Here is a 21484-nt window from a genome sequence, read left to right as displayed (position 1 = left end):
ATCTTTTCTTCCCCCAGTTGCTTTTGGTCATGGTGTTTATCAACAGCAATAGAAACCTAAGACCAAGACACAATACTTTCCCAAGATATGTTAACAAGGTTAGATGTAACAGGTCTGGGACGGCGCTGTTGCCCCTGAAATAGCAAAGATTATCCCAAGATGAGCTTGGTTTTTTAAAAGATTTATTTATTTATTTATTATCATATATACAGTGTTCTGCTTGCATGTATACCTGCCTACCAGAAGAGGGCATGAGATCTCATTATAGATGGTCGTGAGCCACCATGTGGTTGCTGGGAATTGAACTCAGGACCTTTGGAAGAGCAGTCAGTGCTCTTAACCTCTGAGCCATCTCTCCAGCCCCCCAAGATGAGTTTTCAAGGTTTTTTGTTTTGGTTTGGTTTTTTGGGGTTTTGTTTTGTTTTGAGACAGAGTTTCTTGGTGTAGTCTTTGCTTTTTAGACCAGGCTGGCCTTGAACCCACAGAGATCCACCTGCCTCTGCTTCCCAAGGCTGGGATTAAAGGTGTGCGCCACACCCAGCCTCCAAGATGAGCTTTAGACTCAGCGCAGGCAGAGAGCTTGGAAAGCCATACTCCATTCATTCTTTTTCTGTTCTCTTAGCTTTTGTTTTGTTTGTTGTTTTTAGATTCTTTATGTTGTCTTATGGACCAAAACATTCTTTAGGAGGCTTTATTGGGTAAAATAGTTTATACAGACAAATTAGTTTCTAAGCTGCGCTAAACATTTCTCCACCTTCCTTGTGGGCTTTTGGCAGCTGAGGGTATATTGACTGTGCTGCCAGTAAAGAAGTCATTCTGTGTGTGTGCTTGCAAGACTGATGACTAAGGACTGTGGCTGCGTCTGCTACTGGGAGGGAACACACGTTAGAGCTGCAGCGAGAGTCCCGGCTGCTGTGGAGGAAGCAGGTTTGCTCTGTTGCCTGTTGCCAGCCTTGCTGATCATGTTACTCTTTAAAACAGCAACTTCCACAAAACACCAGTACTTAAAATGCAGCTGTGACGTGAGTGGAGTGTGCCAGGTGACTTTCACTCTGTCATCTACATGCCCTTCCCCTCAGATCACTCCTGCATGCGCACCTCTCTAAACACCAGGTGGGCGTGGCGTTTACTAACAGCGCAGTGGCTTCTCCATCTCTCTGGTCTGTGGGTTCCTAGCAGGCGCCTGTTGCCGGGTGCTGGTGTCTGCCTGTGCTTCTCAGCACTTTGGGTTTTGCTGAGTGTCCGTCTGGAGCCAGTCAGGGCTCCTGAAGTTGATGTAGGTCCAGTCCTGGGGGCGAGGCTCCTGTGCTTCTCTCCTCTGGGGTCTGCACAGCTGTTGGAGCTTCGTTCCTTCACCTAGTGACTTAGTAAAGGAGCCAGAGCGGCTCTTGTAGCTACTTCTCTTCTGTTTTTTTAGTTTGAGCAAAATTTACATGGCGTTGCTCTTGCTTTCCGCCCAGTTGCCTGGTGTTGTAGACAGCATAGGAAAGGGCAGTAAGCACTGATTCTTCCATTTACTGTTTCCAAGGTGATGACTTAGCACTCGTCATCCTCAGAACATGAAGTGTTTTCCTTTACTTCATTTGAACTCATGGATTTGAACAATTTGGTTGGTTTAAAAACTGCCATGTCTCAAATCTCAGCCTGCCCTGTCGTCTCCAATGAGACTGGGATGGCTGCTCCATCCTTGATCGCTTCCTCACTGCGATTCACTCACAGTCTTGGGCATCGCTGCCAAACCTTACCCTGCTTTCTCTGAATAGAGAGTGATGTTTCCACACTGTAGTTGGGGTGTTGTGGGTAACTGTGATGCGAGCAGCAATGCCTGTTCTTAGTGATCTAGGAAGGATCTAGAACAGCAGCTCTCAACCTTCCTAATGCTGCTTCCTTAATACAGCTCCTCATGCTGTGGTGACCACAACCATAAAGTTACGTTCATTGCTACTTCATAACTGCAGTCTTGCTACTGTTATGAATCAAATGTAAATAGCGGATACACAGGACACCTGGCAGGTTGAGAACTGCTGATCTAGGGGATGCAGGCATTTAAAGGTGTAACCCTGTTCACGTGTCGTTGGTTGTGTCTAACCTCCTGCATGCTGAATCTCTGTCTCCTGTTTCCCCCTCTGTGTTTCCTGCATTACAAACAATAGACTCTGGGAAAATGCAGGCACCACCAGCTGTGTTTGGGGGGGTGAATACTCAGTCCGAAGGATGTGACCTCCAGTTCTGGTCACTAAAAATAGCATGGTTTTAAAAAATTATATGTATGAGTGTTTTGCTTGCATGTATGTGTGTGCGCCATGCATATGAGTGGTGTCCACAGAGTCCAGAAGAGGCTGTAGAACCCCTCAGAACAAGACGTACAGGCACTTGTGAGCTGCCTTGTGGATGCTGTAAGCTGCACCCAGGTCCTCTGGAAGAGGAGCCAGTGCCTTAACTGAGGAGCCATTTCTCCAGCCCATGAAAAATACTTTACAAGGAGCCAATAGCTTTTAAACCCACGCTGTGGCTATTCTCCATCCATTAAGTAGTGATGCTCGAGCCAAGGGGCCAGCCTGACAGGAGGGTCCCAAGCTTGGGAGCCCCGTGGGCTGTTGTCCTGTCAACAAGAAAAGTATCGTCCCTTAGAGGATTGGGTCAGTGGCCGCCACGGACCAGAATCTAGACTGTGTGGATGTCCAGTCATCTGTACTAAATGTCTGGTGTTGCCTGTAACCTGTGTGTCCCTTGTACTACAAAGATCTTCTGTAGTTTATTTACAATTGCCAGTACAACATAAGTGCCATATAAACTGTTCTTAAGCTGTATTGGTTAGGAAATAATGGCAAAATAAAAAGGCTAATATAAATAGATACATATAATATATAAATAATATAAAATAAAAAGTGTTCAGTATGTTTTTACCATCCCCATACACCAGTCTGCAGTTGGTGAATTCCTGACCCATTGTTGGAAATCAGATGTTGTTGTTGTTGCTGTTGTTGTTTGGGGGTGGGGTGGGGTAGCTGTGAAAGTCGCATCATTAACTCTCTTTTCGTTATCAATCAGTCATTCTTTTTGCTTAGTTTTGAGAATTTTTTTCAAGTTGTTAATTTTATTACAATGTTTTGGTAATTCAAAATCAGTGTTTCTAAATACATGGTGTATTATTGTTAATGTCCAGTTAGAGTCTTTTTATTAGCTAATTTCCTTTATATGTATTAATGTTTTGACTGCATGTATGTATGTTCACCACATACATGCCTTGTTCCCGGAGAGGCCAGAAAAGATCCCCTGGAGCTGCAGTTACAGGCGTTTATGTTATGGTTGGCCACATGGGTGCTGGGATCAGAACCCAGGTCTTCCGCAAGAGCAACTGGTGGTCTTAGCCATGGAGCCATCTCTCCAGCCCCTAGTTTCAAGAGGTCCTTCTTGATCCCGGAAAACGATCCTAAATGACCAGTTTTGTATTTTCCTGAAATGGGGTCTTGCGTTATAGCCCACACTGCCTCAGAGTGCTGGGACCGTGGGCGTGTCCACCATCTGTCAATTGTTGCATTATGAGACAATCACTGTGGAACCCTCTGGCCTGGGATGCACAGAGATGCACTTGCCTCTCTCCTGGTGTCCCCTTGCGTGGTCCTCCAGGGCCGTGGTGGCACAGGTCTCCTGGTATACCAGTTGTCTGTCTGGTCTCCCCTTGTTATGACTCAGGCAGCAGGAAGACAGCACGTGAGCCCTGTTCTCAGCATGAGCTGCGGAGGTGGACAGGGGGTTTCCCACAGAGACAGCTGTCCCTGCCAGACCAGCAGTCTCAGCTGCTTCTCTTCACTCTCTGGCCTGTGCTGGGACCAGCTGAGGCAGTTGGGGGTGTTTGCTGCTGGTGTCTGAGAAGAGCTTCGGCTGTTGCAGGCTGCACAGCAGGTGCTGCTTGTCCCTCCAGTGCTAGCACTCTCAGACTTCCTCACACAGGCCTCTTCTTCCTGGCCCCCACAACAGCTGAGGACAGACCGCCATCTTCCCCTGGGCCTCCATGCCTCTTAGCATCTTTGGTTGCTGCTTTTTACTTGAAGTACATTGTTTGTTCCATTTATGTTTATTTTTATGTGTCTGCACGCTCACATGAGTTTGTGTGCACCATGTGCACGCAAGAGCCACAGAGACCAGCAGGTCTTTTGGGTTGTAAGCCGCAGTGTGGCTGTTAGGAATTGAGCCCAGGTTTTCTGCACGGGAACTACCCCAGTGCTCTCAACTGTTGAGCCATCTCACCAGGGTGCCTTCCTCAGTCTTAGTCTTTAAAGGGACTTTTTCGTGGGGGAGGCTTTTTGAGACAGGGTTTCTCTGTGTAGCCCTGGCTGTCCTGGACTCACTTTGTAGACCAGGCTGGCCTTGAACTCAGAAATCTGCCTGCCTCTGCCTCCTGAGTGCTAGGATTAAAGGCTTGCGCCACCACCGTCCGGCTTAAAGGGACTTTTTTTCTTTTAAAGATTTATTTATTTAATGTATTATGTATACAGTGCTCTGCCTGCCAGTACAGCTGCAGACCAGAAGAGGGCATCAAACCTCATTGTTGATGGTTCTGAGCCACCATGTGGTTGCTGGGAATTGAACTCCGGACCTTTGGAAGAGCAGTCAGTCCTCTTAACCTCTGAGCCATCTCTCCAGCCCCGGAACATTTTTTAATTTCTAATTAAAAATTTTTTTCTTTTAAAAATTCAGTTCTGAATTAAAAAAAAAAAAGATTTATTTATTATATATAGTGTTCTGCCTACATGTACACCTATACACCAGAAGGGGGCACCAGACCTCATTATAGATGGTTGTGAGCCACCATGTGGTTGCTGGGAATTGAACTCAGGACCTTTGGAAGAGCAGAAAGTGCTCTTTACCTCTGAGCCATCTCTCCAGCCCCAGCATGCTAGTTTTTACTAACTTTTTGAGCATGTCTCTTTAGCATTCTTTTAAACTATTTTTTTAAGATCTGTGTATTCTATGTGTGTGGGTGTTTTATCTGTATGTGCGCCACATGTGTGCCTGGTGCCCATGGAAATCAGAAGAGGCTGTCGGATTTCCTAGAACTGGGTTACAGAGGTTGTGAGCCACCATGTAGACGCTGGGAACTGAACCTGAGTCTTACAGCAGTCAGCGCTCTTCACTCCTGGTAGGAGTGGGGGTGCACTCGTGCATGTGAGTCTCACACATTTCCAGCTGCCACACACTCCCCACAGGCCTGGCCTTACCTCAGTGCCCCACTGTCTGTGGGGCGGAGGCTGAGAGGTGCCGGTGCCCTGCCTGGCTGGCTAGGAATTACTCTGCTGGGCCAAGACCCCAGCACACTGCCTGCCAGCTGCAGCGCTGCGGCCAATCCTGCTGCCGCCAGCCCGTGGGTGAGCGACTATGCAGAGCTCTTCTGTTGAGGGGAAAAAAAGGGCGGGGGTTTGAAAGTCTGCAATCTACTGCCAGCTTTAATTGTCCTTAGCACAGTGGTGGAGGGAGATGTCAGGACCGACAGGAAGATGAGCAGGTGTGCCTGCTCAGTCCACATCAGCTGCTCAGTCTGAAGCCTTAGACAAGCCCGTCAGAAGCTTGGCTTTTGAGCCACACAGCATCTTCATATTTTTGTTTGTTAGTTGGTTTTTGTTGTTTGTTTTTTTCAAGACAGGCTTTCTCTTTGTAGCCCTGGCTGTCCTGCAACTCACTATGTAGGTCAGGCTGGCCTCGAAATCAGATTCACCAACTTTTAAGTGCAGGGAGTAAAGGTGTGCACCACTACTGGCCGCTTCTCCACATTTTGTTATTATTTTGTATGTTTTACTTACTGTGTGTGTACATAGGGGGAGCACATGGGAGAAATTGGTTTTCTCCTTCCATCTTCCTGAGGCAGGGCCTCTTGTCTCTGCTTTGTCGTCTACTCCAGGGGTTAGCTGGCCTGTGAGGGCCAGGCAGCTCTTGTGTCTGCCTCCCGACTCACTCCAGGAGTGCTGGTGCTGTAGATGTGTACCCCACACCCATCTTCCCGTGGCTTCCAGGGACTGAGCCCATTGCAGCAAAGCCTTCTCCCCATGGAGCCGCCCTGCCCGCCTGCCCTCTCCTTTGAGGTGTGTTCTCTAAGCAGCTCAGAGTGGAGTGTGGAGGGCAGCTCTCCCGCCAGGCCTGCTGTTTGAGGCTGGGTTTGACATGAGCAGGCAGCAGGGGTGTCCTCCCGGAGGCTCCACTGCTTCTGGTCAGGGTTGTGGACTGTGCATTCTGCTCTTTGGTGAAAGCTTCACTTGCAGAGTTTTTCTGATTGTGGTTTCTAAATATTTTACTTGGAGGAATCTTAGCCCAGTGAGTGGCTGTGGTTGGAATAGTCCCAAGAACACTCAGGCCAGGTGACTGCTGTGGCTGCCTTCTGCTGGAGAGTGCTGATCGGACACACACACCGAGGATGCAGTTCAGACAGTGGGGAGCTGCATAGATGGATGGAGTTTCCAGCTACTTTTATCCCTTACTACTGAAGAGGAAGCCCTATGTTGTGGGCCCCATGATGCAGCTGGCGGACAGACTGCCTCTGGGCGGACGGCTGACCGCTGGTCTTTGGCAGATCCAGCCTTAGTCCACTGTGCATCACGGAGCATCCAGGCTACAGCAAGTCCCTCACCTGGTGTCTTGAGAGAACTTCTCTCCTTCAGGTTCCCTTAGAAACCACTGCCCTTGGCTCTTTAAAAACATGACCTTTCGCAAGAAAAGCACTTCCTGGCTGTAACTCTAGAGTCTCACCCAGTAGTGAGTTCCCAGCGGGTGATCAAGATAGGAGAGTGGGGTCTGGAAGCACTCTGTGTACTTCAGTTTTGTGCCGTGTTTGAAAAATAAAACCATTAAACACATTACATTGACTACTTAAGAGGAGCCTGTTTCTCCCTGCCCTGTGTCCTGTTGGACTGGCTCCCTCAGCGTCCTCCTCCACGGGCAGGCTTTCACACGTGGAAAGGACACAGGGATGCTGTCGTTGAAGCACGTGCTCCAGTATTCTTTCAGAACCTCGGTGGGTTTGCAGCTCCGTCTGTCATCTGGAAGCCCTTTGGGACTGATAGTGTTGTTTTCCTTCCTTTCAGAACATTGCTGGCTAACTAGAGTAATGTGGTCCAGTACAGTGTTTTAGGGACACGTAGGCTTTTTTTTTTTTTTTTTATAGGCAGGGTAGTGACTTGTTGGTGCTGTGCTGAGGTGCCACTCTGGCACCCTCTGTCGGGGATATTTCTGCTGTTTGCCTCCTTGTTCACTAAATGTTTCTGAGAAAGCAGATTGGTGTTAGAGTGCCAACACCACAGAGCAGAGAAAAGCTCAGCAGGCAGCCTTCTTAACAGCATCAGCACCTCCTGTCCCAGGCATAAACAAGGGCGTTCATACTAGGACATGTGGGGTGTAAGTGAGTATTAATTAGTTCAGCACAAGACAAGATTCCTTTCAAAAATCCTGCTGTTCAAACCTAACCGTGTGTGAGCACGGGAGGGAAGAGGCGTGGTCAGAACCGCAGCAAGCTCCTGTGTTCTGCATTGTCTAAGCCTTGGTGTGTGTGCGCGCAGGGGAGGCAGGGGCAGCACCTATCGTAGAACTTGGTTTTGTCAAGGAGCGTCCCCCAGTGGAGGAGGGCAGTGTCCAGGATGCAGGCTCCAGCTGCAGAGCCTGTATCCCTCCCCATCAGCAATTTCCTGTTAGGATAGTGCTGTGTGGAGCATTAGCCCAGTTGACCTTTCCAGAACCCTGTGTAAGCACAGCCCATGCTCCCTCAGGACAAACAAGGAATTTGGCTCCCAGCAGTGAGGAGTTTAGTACTAACACGGCTAATTAGCATCCCAGCCCCAGAGGCCCAGTCCAGAGTGCCAGCTTGGACATAAGACTCAGGAATAGAGTGCCACTTCTGCTCTTTGTCCCTGGGAAGCAAGACCCTGAGTCCACACTGACAGGCACCCTCTGGGCAGAGAGCCGGGTAACAGCAGCCATGAGCAGGGCCTGCAGCAGCCAGAGGGAGTGCTGAGTGTGGAAAGACACACAGCCCTTTCCCACAGTTCACAGCGAGAGCACTGCTTATTCTCATCAGCGCCCTGGTCCTGGTGTCTTTTCATTTTGTTTCCCAGACTTTCCCAGACACTTCTTCAGCTGTCAGCGCCTGTGGTGTTATGGTCCTGGAGGGTTCCTTTCTCTGCTGGCCCCTCAGCCAGCCTCGGAGGCATTGTTTAGCTGCTTTTTAGAAAATGCTGTGTGGATTTGTGGTGTTTCTTTTGAGACTGGCTACTTGATCTCCTTTGTTCTCCCCTTTCCCCTACTCCTTTTCATTCTTAGAGGCCGGCTCTTCAGACGCTGCTGGAAGGACCGGCTGCCGTGCTGCGCTGCGCTGCTGGTTGCGCCTGCACTCTCAGTCAGCTCCAGCTTACGGCAGCACAGTGTTCGCTGGCCACACTGGGCTCTGAATAGTATGAGGGAGGAGCCTGAGTGATGTTGCAGTGCTTCTGCTGCGCATCATCCTGAATGTGTTGGTGCATGTTACCATGCCCACCTCCATCCAGGGTCAGTGCACACCCCACCCCACACGACCACACAGCCTCAGTCCATCCGGTCTACATTTGGAGTGCATTTGTGTGGTTTCATCCAACCCCAGCGCCTCCCGTATCCTCCGGCCGCTTGCATATGCTGCCCCTGGTTAGTAAGCGCTGTGTGTGTTGGACCCAGAAGTACAAGGAGCCTGGTGCCATGTCTATTGCCTGGTTTAAAGACGTCATGCAGGAGCTGCAGAGTTGGCCTGGGAGATAAGAGCACTGGCTGCTCCTCCAGAGGTCCTGAGTTCAGTTCCCAGCACCCCCAGAACCCACATGGGGGCTCACTGCCATCTGTAATGAGGTCTGATTCCCTCTTTTGTGTGCATGAAGACAGAGCCCTCACATAAAAAACATACATAAAAATCCTATCATGTAACCAGTGTTCTGCTTTCATCGGTGACATTTCCTCTCCACTCAAGCAAGAGGTATGTGAAGGAGAAGCTAGAGAAATGGAAGCCGCGCGCTGAGCTGTGCTGCTCCTGTGTTCCTGGGTGAAAGGCCTCTGCCAGCCACGCCTCAGCATGTGCAAAACCCCACACGCCCAGGCGAGGGCGCCACCTGGAGGTAGCACGTGGAGTTACCACACTTTCAGGGAGAGGCTTGATCAAAACGAGCACTTATGTTTCCGTAATTGTCTGGCCATTGTTTCCTGTGTGTTCTGTTCAAGCTGCAGTTCTGATTACACTCAGATAGCCAGCTTCAACCGGAGCTGTTTGGCTAGTCATAAGCCTTATAGTTTTATTCAGATTAAAGAGAAAGGTGTTAGGATGAGAACAGACTGTCCCCCTGGAGAGTGAGCAGTTTCCCCTGCACCCCAGGGGAGCAGACCTGTGTGGCAGGGAGGGCGAGGCAAGCCTGTTGTCAGCTTGCTTCCCTGCTGGCCTCAGCTGCCTGCATAAGCTTCACCAAGGGTGGGAGCCGGCCTTGCCCCTCCAGAGCTTGGTTTATTTTGCCGTGATTTACACAAGAGATTATGATTACCTCAAGTGGAACCCAGGTATGACAGTGAGTGGGTCACCAGGTGGCACTGTTGCTTTCATCTGCAGGTGGCAGCTGAGCTGAGCTTCATGCACCCACTCACTCGCCCAGGTTTCTCCCTGAGCCACTGCACGCGCAGAGTCCTCTCAGGATGGAAAACGGGCTTATTGTGGTCTTCACGTGGAGCAGTGCTTGCCGACTGGAAGGGTGGCTGGGCCATCAGGGCACTTGCTGTCCTTGCAGATGACCCAGGCTTTTACAGGGTTTAACTTCGCTTCCTGTGACGTAGATACCATGCAGTAGTGCTCTTCCAGGCTTCGCTGCCATCCCCTCCTGTAGCAGGTCTGGAGAGCAGCTCTGTGGCTCAGGTGCACGCTCTGGGTGCCCTGAGTCTGAGGTGCCAGGCTGAGCTGCGTAGTAAGACTCTAAAACAAGACAGAGAAGCCCTCCGTGACCTGTGGTCAACACTAGGTTGAACCTTTTTTCTTCCACTGTTGCATTCCTCCCCTCCCCTCCCTGTGACAGCCCAGTCCCCGACAGTCCTGCTGTCATCCGCCTGCCATCAGTCAGCGTCCGCATGTATGTGTGCCTGTGCAGTAAACGCACTGGTTTGAATAGTGTTGGCCAGGGCAAGCCATCATGTACCTTCCTCTGCTCTCTACCTCACCCCCACGGAGCTCATGGGCATGGCAGGGCAAACTGGCTGGCCCGAGGCTTTCAGAACCCTCCTGTCTGTACCCTCCTCAACCGGGCTGGAATTCTAGGCATGGATGGTTGTGTCTGCAGGCCTCCTTAGTTGGTGCTGGCAGTGCAAATGCATGGGTCTCCCTCCTGCAGAGCAAGCTCTCACTCACCAAGCCATTTCTAGCCCCCGGTAGGACTTTTTAAACATATACACCTTGTTAAGATATAATTCATGGGGCTGGAGAGATGGCTTACCAGTTAAAAGCAGTGTCTACTCTTCCAGAGGACCTGAGTTCAATTCCCGGCAACCACATGATGGCTCACAACCATCTACAGTGTGATCTGATGCCCTCTTCTGAAGGTGTGTACATGCAGATAGAACACTCATATACATTAGATAAATAAATCTTTTTTTTTTTTTTTTAAGATAAAATTTTTGGAGCAGCAAGCTGGCTCAGCAGGTAAAGGCACTTGCCGTGTAAGCCTAATGGTGTGAATTCAGGCTCTGTGCAGTTCAGTGATTTCTAGTACGTTCATGAATACACACAGCCACCAGCGCAAATCTTAGAATATTCTCACTATTTCAGGAAGGAATGTGACACGGGCTATGTGGGCTCACATAGTACCTAGTATATGATCGTTCAGAACTGTCTGAAAGAAAAGGGCACTGTGACTGATGAGGCAAACCCTCTGCGCGGTGCACACTTGTCAGCACGCTCTCCTTTTACACGTGTGTGTGGGGATTCTTCCGCACTGCAGAAGTCACAGGGAACAGCCTGTGCTTCTGTAAGGACACCACCAGGACATCACAGGTCACAGGTGATTAAGCACTTAGTCTATTTACATCTTGAGGACAGCCAATCACTTCATGGTGCCTTTCATCCCGGTGCTGCTGGGGGACCACAGTGACGACAGGTGGCTCTCAGGCCAATAACCTCCTTCCTTTTCCAACAGGTTTGGCAGATACCAGAAAATGGACTGACCCTTTCCCTGACTGAACCTGTGGTGATTTTAGAAGGCCACTCAAAAAGAGTTGGCATTGTGGCCTGGCATCCAACAGCCCGCAACGTGCTTCTTAGTGCAGGTAGGAGCCAGCCTCGTGCAGGGGAGACGCTGGCTGACCTCAGCCTCATGCGGGGAGACGCTGCTTGCCCACTGCACCTGGCCAATGCAGGGAGGAAGCCTCTGCTCTCCGCCACAGCGTAGCTTGGTGGTTCACAGTATTGTGCAGCTTTTCAACAGGAGGTTCCTGCTTCCCGCCCCTGCTTCTCGGGCATCTTCTGAGCACTGAGAGCAGCAGATCTCAGCCTTCCTGTCACTGCGACCCTTTAACACAACTCCTTGTGTCGTGGTGACTCCAGCCATAAAGCTATTTTTGTTCCTACTTAATAACTGTAATTAAATATATATATATTTAATTTTATGTGCATTGGCGTGAGGGTGTCAGAGCCATTGGAACTGGAATTACAGACAGTCAGGAGCTGCCACATGGTTGCTGGGAAATGAACCCCGGTCCTTTGGAAGAGCAGACAGTGCTCTAACCACTGAACCATCTCTCCAGCCCCCAGTAACTGTAATTTTGCTGCTGCTGTGCATCATAATGTAGACATTTTTGGAGATGGAGGCCAGTGGGTTGAGTAGCTGGTGGGCTGTGGGCCTCTCTGGGGAACAGCTCCTGAATTCGTGCGTCTGACTTCACTTAGCCTTCGCTCCATGGACAAGTCACTGTGGCCCCACCTCCCCCTTGTATGTAGCAATAGACCCATTTCCCTTTTGTTACTGTCATGCACATGGACAGGAAGGACCCAGCTCCCAGTGTCACTCACATGCCAAGTTCCTCAGGAACAAACAGAAGCAGTGTCCACTCTCATGTGTCTTTCTAGAACAGGGTGCTTACTACTTGAAACTTCCCTGTTCTAGTCCAGCTAGCGCTCAGCAAGGCTCTGCGTGGCTGTGGTTCTGGTGTGGGCTGGCTGGTGGGCTCACAGTGTTAGTAGTGTGCGTTTACCCAGCTCTTGACACTCCAGCCTCCAGTAGGTAGGGCCTCGTGTCACCAGCAACTTCCTTCGTGTCCCTGTGGGGCCTGCAGCTTTCTCTGACATGCTGTGCGGGTGTTTCTCACCTTGTGATTAATGGGCTTGGTGCAGGCTGTGATAATGCCATTATCATCTGGAATGTGGGGACGGGGGAAGCCCTCATCAACTTGGACGACATGCATTCAGACATGATTTACAACGTCAGCTGGAACCGCAACGGCAGTCTCATCTGCACGGCATCCAAAGACAAGAAAGTGAGAGTCATCGATCCCAGGAAACAGGAGATCGTGGCGGTGAGTGTCTCGCACCCAGCCTAGCCAGTCTGCAGCTTTTGCTCTGAGGGCCCGACATGCACTCTATGGTGTCCTTGTGGAGTGTAGGCACCAGCCGAGCAGGGAGGAGGCTGCCCCAGGCTCTCTTCCCTGGCAATTTCCAGGCTTGGCTTAGCTCTGTCCCTTCACGGTGGCCTTAGTCCTGGCTAGTCTGGAGCTCACAGAGATGCGCACCACCACACATGGCGTGCAGTGCTTCGGAGCCGCTCACAATGCCCTAAGGAGTCCTTACGTCTGGGAACCTACACTTCTAGTTGATGCCCACCCTGATCCCAGATCAGTAACTAGCTAGCCTGAGACCTGCAGCAGGTCCTGCTATTGGCTTGTGGCTCAGCTTCTGCCACCCAGCAGGGCTTCCAAAAGGTCAATACCATGCCCGAAGATGCACATACAGGTCCCAGTCAGGGCTGCAGCTGCAGGTTAGGAGTGCAAGGACAGCCCACCCGGCTGTGCTCTGAAGCCACCGGACATGGTGAAGTTATCAGCACCATCTAGGGGTTGGGCAGCAATCGTGGTGAGTGCTTATCAACCACAGGGACTTCCCAGACCCTGTTTGTCCACCCATCGTCTTCCAAGGGTGGATACTCACACATGCTCATTAACCAGAAAAGGCTAGGAGCAGCTTTCCTTACGTCCTTTGATGCTAGAGACACTGTAGGCTGCCCCAGCCTGCAGGTCACCTCGTGAGAAACATGTACGGCAGAGCCCTTGCATGTGCCTTGTGGCTACAGTGTGGGGCCTGGGACAGCAGCGGAGTGTGGCAGGAGTGGGCTCCTCAGCTTGCTTCCACATACCAAGGGATAACCCTGTGGCCTCAAGGTCCTGCCCGGGAGAACATGGGGTTAGAGGGCGGGGGCATGGCTGTGGGGGGTGGGGAAGCACCCAGCATCTCCCCACACTGTGTGACCTCTGCATCCTCTCCCCTCCTCCCCAGGAGAAGGAGAAAGCGCACGAAGGAGCCAGGCCCATGCGCGCCATCTTCCTGGCTGACGGCAATGTCTTCACTACTGGCTTTAGCCGCATGAGCGAGCGGCAGTTGGCACTGTGGAACCCGGTAGCCCTTCCCCCTTTTCCTCCCTCTCTTCCAATTGTCTCTGAATTCTGAGCGGGGCTTTGGGCTGGCGAGTAGGACTCTCAGCGTGGTTATCTAAGCTCCTGCTGTCCTGCTGTCCCATTCTCGGTGGGACAGGCAGCTGCACCTTAGAAGTGTCTCGAGGAGCTCCCAGGGTTCCCACCGCTGCTTAGACCTGGGAAATCAGTTCTGTGTCTCTGGCTTCATGAAGCCTGAGCAGACAGCCCGCCTTAGGGAAGTTTATACACCCTGGGCTACGTGAGCAGAGTGACTGTGACCGTGTGAAGGAAGTAGTGCTGTGACAGCTTCCTGCCACCTGCTGGCTTGTAGGATATAGCGTGTAGGTAGGTACTGTTTGCAGTACCTACGTCACCTATGGTCACAACTCCAGCTCCCGGGGACCTGACGCCCTCTTCTGGCCCCAGGAGGCAACTGCACTCGTGCGCACACAGGTTGGAGGCAGGAGCTCAGCATGCGGCTCTGGCTGGTTTGGAACTCCAAGGTTGGCCTTTAAAGACAAAAGTCTTTTAAAAAAGAATACAGCTACAAAGAAGAGCAGCTTTTTTTTTTGTCTTTTATGTGGAGGCATACTGATTATGCACGGCCAAATGAACTTAATTGTCAGTGAGTTTGATCTGTGGCCTTTACCAGGATGAGGACAGCCATGTTGTTCAGACTTGAGATTCTTCTGGGAAAATGGATTATTTAAAGGATGTATGATATGGTTATAAGAATTTGTCTTTTAAAACATATATACAGCTGGGCAGTGGTGGCACATACCTTTAATCCCACCACTAGGGAAGCAGAGGCAGGCAGATCGCTGTGAGTTCGAGGTTAGCCTGGTCTACAAAGCGAGTCCAGGACAGCCAAGGCTACACAGAGAAACCTTGTCTCAAAAAAACAAAAAACAAAAAACATATATACATGTGTATAAATGTACCTTTTGACTTATTTTCAGAAAAACATGCAGGAACCAATTGCTCTTCATGAGATGGACACCAGCAATGGCGTGCTGCTGCCGTTCTATGACCCAGACACCAGCATCATTTACTTATGTGGGAAGGTAAACACAGCGCCCTGTGTGGTGTTAGAATACCCCAGAAGAGGCGGGCTCACCTTTCAGAAACCTAGAAGCTAGGCAGTGTAACCAACATATATTTTGATGTTTTCACTGTGTGTGTGTGTGTGTGTGTGTGTGTGTTCGTTCAAGCACATGCATACATGTCCTCTTTCAGACCAGGTTTCTGGGTCTCTGACATTGGTCACATTGGCATAACTGTCATTTATTCTCAGCCTGGTGAGCACCTGCCTCAGGTAGCTTGCCAAAAAATAGCTGACTGTAAACACAGTGGCCATGGGATGGGGTTTACACCCTGCATGGAGAGCCTGTGTGCTGACCAGAGCTGGAGGGTGATGGGGTTACACCCTGCATGGAAAGCCTGTGTGCTGACCAGAGCTGGAGGGTGATGGGGTTACACCCTGCATGGAAAGCCTGTGTGCTGACCAGAGCTGGAGGGTGATGGGGTTTACACCCTGCATGGAGAGCCTGTGTGCTGACCAGAGCTGGAGGGTGATGGGGTTTACACCCTGCATGGAGAGCCTGTGTGCTGACCAGAGCTGGAGGGTGATGGGGTTTACACCCTGCATGGAGAGCCTGTGTGCTGACCAGAGCTGGAGGGTGCCACTGAAAGGAACACAGTGCCTCCTCTGCAGGCCCCACTTTGACCATCCTCAGGCAGTAGCTCTCTGGCCACCCACCTCCTTGCCCTGAGCCTTCTACAGAACGTGCTAGAGAATCCTAAGTAGGCAGGAAGTTGGTGAGGAAACAACTGTCTGTACTTCAGGCAGATGCCTTTGGAGAGAGCATGCTCAGCTGCTGAAGTTAGAGTCCTGTGAATTCTGGGGTGGGATGGGGTGCCACCCAATTAAACAGTGCTTCCATTGGCACGGGCACTGATTTGTCGTCGGTTCTTGTAGGGTGACAGCAGCATCCGCTATTTTGAAATCACTGACGAATCCCCGTATGTCCACTACCTCAACACATTCAGCAGCAAGGAGCCGCAGCGAGGAATGGGCTACATGTCCAAGCGGGGACTCGACGTCAACAAGTGCGAGATTGCCAGGTACAGAACGGACCCCAGAGTGTCCAGTTGTTCACGGCAAACAGGCCAACCCAGGTCCACCTCGGTGTGTCTGCAGCTGACTGAGCTGTGACCTGTCCTGGAGATAGAGCATAGGAGTCACACAGCGTGGTGCTTCGGTCAGCAGGCTCATTTCCCTCATGCTGAGGCTGTGGGCAGTGTTCCCTGGTGGGCAGGGGCCCTGTGCCTTCACCTTCCCAGTGTTAGAGTCATAGACCTGTACCATCGCGTCTGGCTTCTTTTTTAAAATTACAGTAAAAATAAAGTAAGTGCAAATTCTCCATATATGACTGAGTAGATAGCTCAGTTGGCAAAGCTTTGGTCTTGCGAGCACAGATTAAGCTTAGGTCTCCAGAACTTGTGTTTATGCACTGTGGTGCGCACCTGTGGTCCCAGCAACGCAGGGATGGGAGGTGGAGGAAACGGACCTGGAAGCTCCATTCAGCCAGCCTGGCCTGTGTGGCAGTGTTGCAAGTCAGTGCGAGACCCTGTCTCAAACAGAAGTTGGCAAGCAGGGCCCGAGAGATGGCTCGTGTAAGGACGCTTGCCACACAGGCCCGACGGCCAGAGCTGGGTCCTGAGAACCCCATCCAAGTGGAAGAAGGAAACTAAGCCACAGTTGTCCTCTGACCTGTGCATGTGGCTCACACACCCACATACGAATACACACAGGAATAATAGTAGATTGTAAAAATCACAAGATGAAAGAACCAGCACCAGCAGTTGTCCATCTGTTCCATGCATGCAGAAACACAGGCCACACATGTCAAAGGGCAAAGTAAAAAGCTGTGTTTATTTTCTGTGTCACATGTTCAGTACTTGGTCCTGGGGCCAGTGAGTCACCGTGATGTGGCTGTGCCTTCCACCAGCACCTGGCACTGCTGCAGCCACCTGTCACAGGCCTCTCCAGCCGCGTGGGCAGTCTTAGGCTATTTTCTCCTCTAATGGGCACACTGAGCCGTGCTTAGCCTCGAGCAGCCCCTGAGGTGGTCAGTGAAGAGCCACAGAGCATTGCAGGAAGCAGTGTGCGCAGGTTGCTCACGCATCACTCACTGAAAGCCTGCCTTTCTTTTTCCTTTGAAGATTCTTCAAGCTTCATGAGAGGAAGTGTGAACCGATTATTATGACTGTCCCCAGGAAGGTAAGGAAGGGCCTCGGGTCCTGGTTTGGTGTAGGTTGTGGATGTTTTGGCTGCACATGTGACTGTGCACCATCTGCACGCCCGCCTGATGCTGGAGAAACTCAGACGTGTGCCTGGAGGGTTGCTGGGAATGAGACCCAGGTCCACTGCAAGAACAAGGAATGCTTGGACCACTGAGCCGCCATCTTAGCTAGGGTTCTACTGCTGTGAGGACCATGGACAGCTCCACGTCACACTCCATTGCCGAGCCCAGTGTGAGGCAGGAGCCAAGGCAGTGGCCGTGCAGGAGCACGGCTTGCTGTTTGCTCCTTGTGGCTTGCTCAGTTGCCTTTCTTGCAGGACCACCTACCTGGGGTAGCCCCACTCGCAGTGACTTGTGCCCTCCCCTCCCACATTAGCCAGTCTCAGCTGAGGTTCCCTGACACAAAACTAGCCGACACACCGTCTCTCCAGCTCCATGTGATGGTGTGCCTGTAATCCCTGCTGCTCCAGATTAAAGGGCAGGGACACGCAGCCCTGTGGCAGGACACTTGCCCTGCACACACACAACATTGGGTTCTGTCCCCAGCACTGCAGCAACGCCCCAGCCTTTCCTTTTGCTTACCAAGCGTCCTCCAAATGCCTCTTGCAGTCTGACCTCTTCCAAGATGACCTGTACCCTGACACAGCAGGGCCGGAAGCTGCGCTGGAGGCAGAGGAGTGGTTTGAGGGGAAGAATGCCGACCCGATCCTCATCTCCTTGAAGCATGGATACATTCCAGGCAAGAACAGGGATCTCAAGGTGGTCAAGAAGAACATTTTGGACAGCAAGCCAGCTGCAAACAAGAAGTGTGACCTCATCAGTGTCCCCAAGAAGACCACAGACACAGCCAGTGTGGTAAGAAGTGGACCTGGGGTTGGCCTGCGTCCTCTGAAGAGCTCCCTGTGGTCCAGAGCAGTGCCCGGACACTGGGTGGCTGTGTGGCATGCTAAGCAGCCAACGCTAGTTTCTATACTGCCTCCTGTGATGAGAGCGAACAGGACCCTGCTGGGTCTTCTTAACTGCCTTTCCCCAGTAAAGCATCATGGGGGTTCCGGGTCATGATCTGCTAGTGAGTGTCCCTGGACAAAGTGACTGTGGGGCTAGAGCTTGGGAGGCCGGACAGCCGCCACCAGAGGGCACTGCTGCCACCAGAGAGAAAGCATGTCTGTCCAGGAGGGAGAGGGCATGCAGATCAGGGGCCAGCGTGCCTGAAGGACCCAGTGCTCTGGGCCATGACCAGGAAGCAGCATCTGGACTGTGCCACAGGTTTCCAATTAACAAGTCCAAGTGGAGAGGCTGGGGCTTCACCAGACAGAACACCTAGCAGGTGGGTGAGAGGAGCCTCTGGGCTGTAGGGATGAGGTGGTGTCCAGACTTGTCCTGTGAGTGCTCAGTGCTTCGAGCCTTTGCACAGTGGTGTGAGGGAGAGGACTGGGAGCCATGTTGAGGCAGGACGTTTCCTTTGTGGGCTCCTAGGGACTGCGGCTTGCTGTCCTAGAGTGGGCGTGCGGTGCTGGCTATCTCGCTCTGCACTGTCAGAGTGAACAGAGTACGAGTAGACGTCCTTAGTGCCACTTAGTTACCTTTCTCTGTTTGTTTTCTTAGCAAAACGAAGCCAAGTTGGACGAGATTTTAAAGGAGATCAAATCCATAAAAGACACAATCTGCAGTCAAGATGAACGCATCTCCAAGTTAGAGCAGCAGCTGGCGAAGATGGTGGCCTGAGGCCCGCCACCCCCACCGGCGGCTGCTCACTGGCGAGCCCCAGGGAGGGCAGGACAGGAGGCGCTGCCATTCGGAGACATTCCGCTTCAGATCTGTCAGCCAGCGATAGGCCACATTCCAGTAAGAACTCAATTCCTCTCCCAAATTTCCAAAACCACAAAAGCTGGGCTTCCTCTTAGGAGGTTCTGATGTTTGACAGGCAGTGACTTCTTGACCTTCACCACATTTGAGTTCTAGAGAAGAGCCCACCCTGACCCAGTGTCCTCCTGCCCTGACCCAGTGTCCTCCCACCCTGACCCAGTGTCCTCCCCGCCCTGACCCAGTGTCCTCCCGCCCTGACCCAGTGTCCTCCCGCCCTGACCCAGTGTCCTCCCTGCCCATTCGGTGACTGGGGCCAGTGCCACCTTGCTCTCTGTTTCTTCCTTTGTAATGTTGCCAAAACCAAAAGTAGCTTTTTTTTTTCTTTGTATTTTGCTACTTTGCAGTATTTGTGTGGTTGGGGTTTTTTCCTCCTTAATTTGAAAGGGACAGCACTGTGTATGTTTATAAACTAAATGAAGACGAGATGATTATTTTGTATAAACACCTCATGAGAACAATCAGTGTGGCCACACAGGGCTGGCTCAGTCACAGCACAATCCCGGGCGTCCAGCGACTGTCCAGAAGGAAGACTTGAGAGACCACGTGGGCCCACACACCAGCCCTCAGGCCGCGGCGTCTCTGGTCAGACAGCTCATGTCCCACCTCTCTGTCCGTGCTCTCTGTCCTGGGAGTCAGGCGGTTGTTGAGAGGGAACTCCGATTCAGCGGTTATAATCTAACGCAGACTAGCATGTGTTTCTGCAGTTTTGTTCTTCCCAGACGCTGTTGTATCCATCCCTTCCAGCCCCGTGGACAAGGACACCCAAGACAAGAAGATAGATACGTGTGTGTTGGGTGTCCTTGCCCACTGAAGCAGCTCGCCTGGCCCTGGAGTGTAGTGTGGGGTTTGAAGGCAGGCGCTGTGTGCAGAACCTCTGGCCACAGTCCTGTTCCCACGTCTCCTGTCCTCCCCTCCTCACTCTCTTGCCTCCTGTGCCAGGCCCCCAGCCAGCCCTGTCTGTCTGTCCATTGTCTGTCAGGCACCCAGCCAGCCCTGTCTGTCTGTCCATTGTCTGTCAGGCACCCAGCCAGCCCTGTCTGTCTGTCCATTGTCTGTCAGGCACCCAGCCAGCCCTGTCTGTCTGTCCATTGTCTGTCAGGCCCCTGGCCAGTCCTGTCTGTACATTGTCTGTCAGGCCCCCAGCCAGCCCTGTCTGTCTGTCCATTGTCTGTCAGGCACCCAGCCAGCCCTGTCTGTCTGTCCATTGTCTGTCAGGCCCCCGGCCAGTCCTGTCTGTCTGTCCATTGTCTGTCAGGCCCCCAGCCAGCCCTGTCTGTCTGTCCATTGTCTGTCAGGCCCAATCAGGTGGCAAGATGTGACCTGAGGGCTCTTGAATGTTGCAGCTGAGGGAAGGGTCCAGAAGAAAGTAGAAAGGGAGTGCAGCCAGGCGCAGTGGCACACAACTTTAACCCCAGCACTCAGGAGGCAGAGGCAGGTGGATCGCTGTGACTTCGTGGCCAGCCTGGTCTACAAAGCGAGTCCGGGACAGCCAAGGGCAGGGGATGGGGGGAAGGACAAAATGGAAAGGGGAGTGCAGAGCCAGGCCCTCTGTGGCACCACACAACCCAGCCGTTCTGCTCCAGCGCTGACCGTGGCTGTGTGGGGCAGGTGGTTCCCTAGACCTGCCTGGTCCTAGGGCAGCTGGAACTTAGCCCCAAGTTCACAGTCTCATACTGCAGTCAACCAGATAGTGTCACGGGGACCATGAAAGGCAGCCCTCGGCATGTGTGTCTGCTTGTGTGGGCACAGTGCTGGCTGCAAGCAAATCTACAGGGTATCAGCCCAGAGACAGAGTGTGGTGGCAGCTGCTCCATGTGTGTAGGGCGACTGGGTGTGGGGCGACTGGGTACTACTGTAAGAAAAGGGTCTCTCAGCCACCCATACAGGGGTTGCTGGCTCCACAACTTCAGGGCGTCTGAATCTTTGTGAGTTTGAGTGTCTGTCTTGTATTTTCAATGTTGGAGTGGATAATGAAATACAAAGAAAACAATTACAATGACTTACAGCCACTGGCGTTGTATATCAGTGTGGTATGCTGAGGGCATTTGCCTCAAGATTGAGAAATGTTCTGGGGTCCATGAATTAATTAAGTAAAACATTGCTGGGGTGATGAAGTCAGAGGGAATGTGGTTCAGAGAGAGGAAGGAGCGAAGAGAAGCCAGCGACTGTAGTGTACGCCGGGCTCAGAGCAGACACCTGACACGTTGTGGCGAATTCTTTTTCCCTGTTTTTGTCGTTGCCGTCTTAAAGCTGTGGCACAGGAGGAGGACAGCGACCTACCCCTAGATCTGCTCTTATAGAGCAGCCATAGTGCTCTGTCAAAACACTTGCTTCCATTTTCAAAGATAAAGACATTGATTACAACCGTGTGCTGTGTTTCTTTCACACCTCAGCTGTCCCTGAGGCAGCCGCACCTCTGCCAGACACAATAGCCTGCAGCAGCTGGGAACACAGCGCTCTCTGAGGGTAAGTGACCAGGAGAGCCTCCGAGGCGGGTGCCGAGGTCCAGGTTCTCACAGACTTGCCGGCAGACCCTGCCTCCAGCCTTGTTGGCCAGCGGGACCTGAAGCCACGCCCACGTCCCAGGCTCTAACCTAGTTTGAGGAAAGGATGGTAATCCACAGGCTTTAGAGAAGAGAAACACCCCAAGGTGA

The 21484-nt window shown here is 51.9% G+C and overlaps 1 protein-coding gene across 4 annotated transcripts in view; it reads left to right on the top strand.

The window, feature by feature from the left end:
* CORO1C (coronin 1C) overlaps positions 1-21194 on the top strand; it is a 75705-nt gene extending 54511 nt beyond the window's left edge. For 3 of the 4 annotated variants that reach the window (XM_084761429.1, XM_084761427.1, XM_084761428.1), the window contains exons 4-11: positions 11175-11304; positions 12368-12549; positions 13523-13642; positions 14619-14723; positions 15638-15783; positions 16885-16942; positions 17574-17819; positions 18570-19015. In XM_084761429.1, coding sequence (XP_084617555.1) covers positions 11175-11304; positions 12368-12549; positions 13523-13642; positions 14619-14723; positions 15638-15783; positions 16885-16942; positions 17574-17819; positions 18570-18689 — 1107 coding nt within the window. In that variant the 3' untranslated portion in view covers positions 18690-19015. The other variant, XR_014775364.1, reaches the window with a different exon arrangement.
* Positions 21195-21484: the final 290 nt, after the last annotated feature.

The sequence above is a fragment of the Acomys minous genome (genome assembly GCF_964271855.1).
Source record: "Acomys minous genome assembly, chromosome: 16".
In the NCBI taxonomy this organism is placed as follows: domain Eukaryota; kingdom Metazoa; phylum Chordata; class Mammalia; order Rodentia; family Muridae; genus Acomys; species Acomys minous.
The sequence above is the reverse complement of the archived record's forward strand: the minus strand, read 5'-3'. Positions and strand labels throughout refer to the sequence as shown.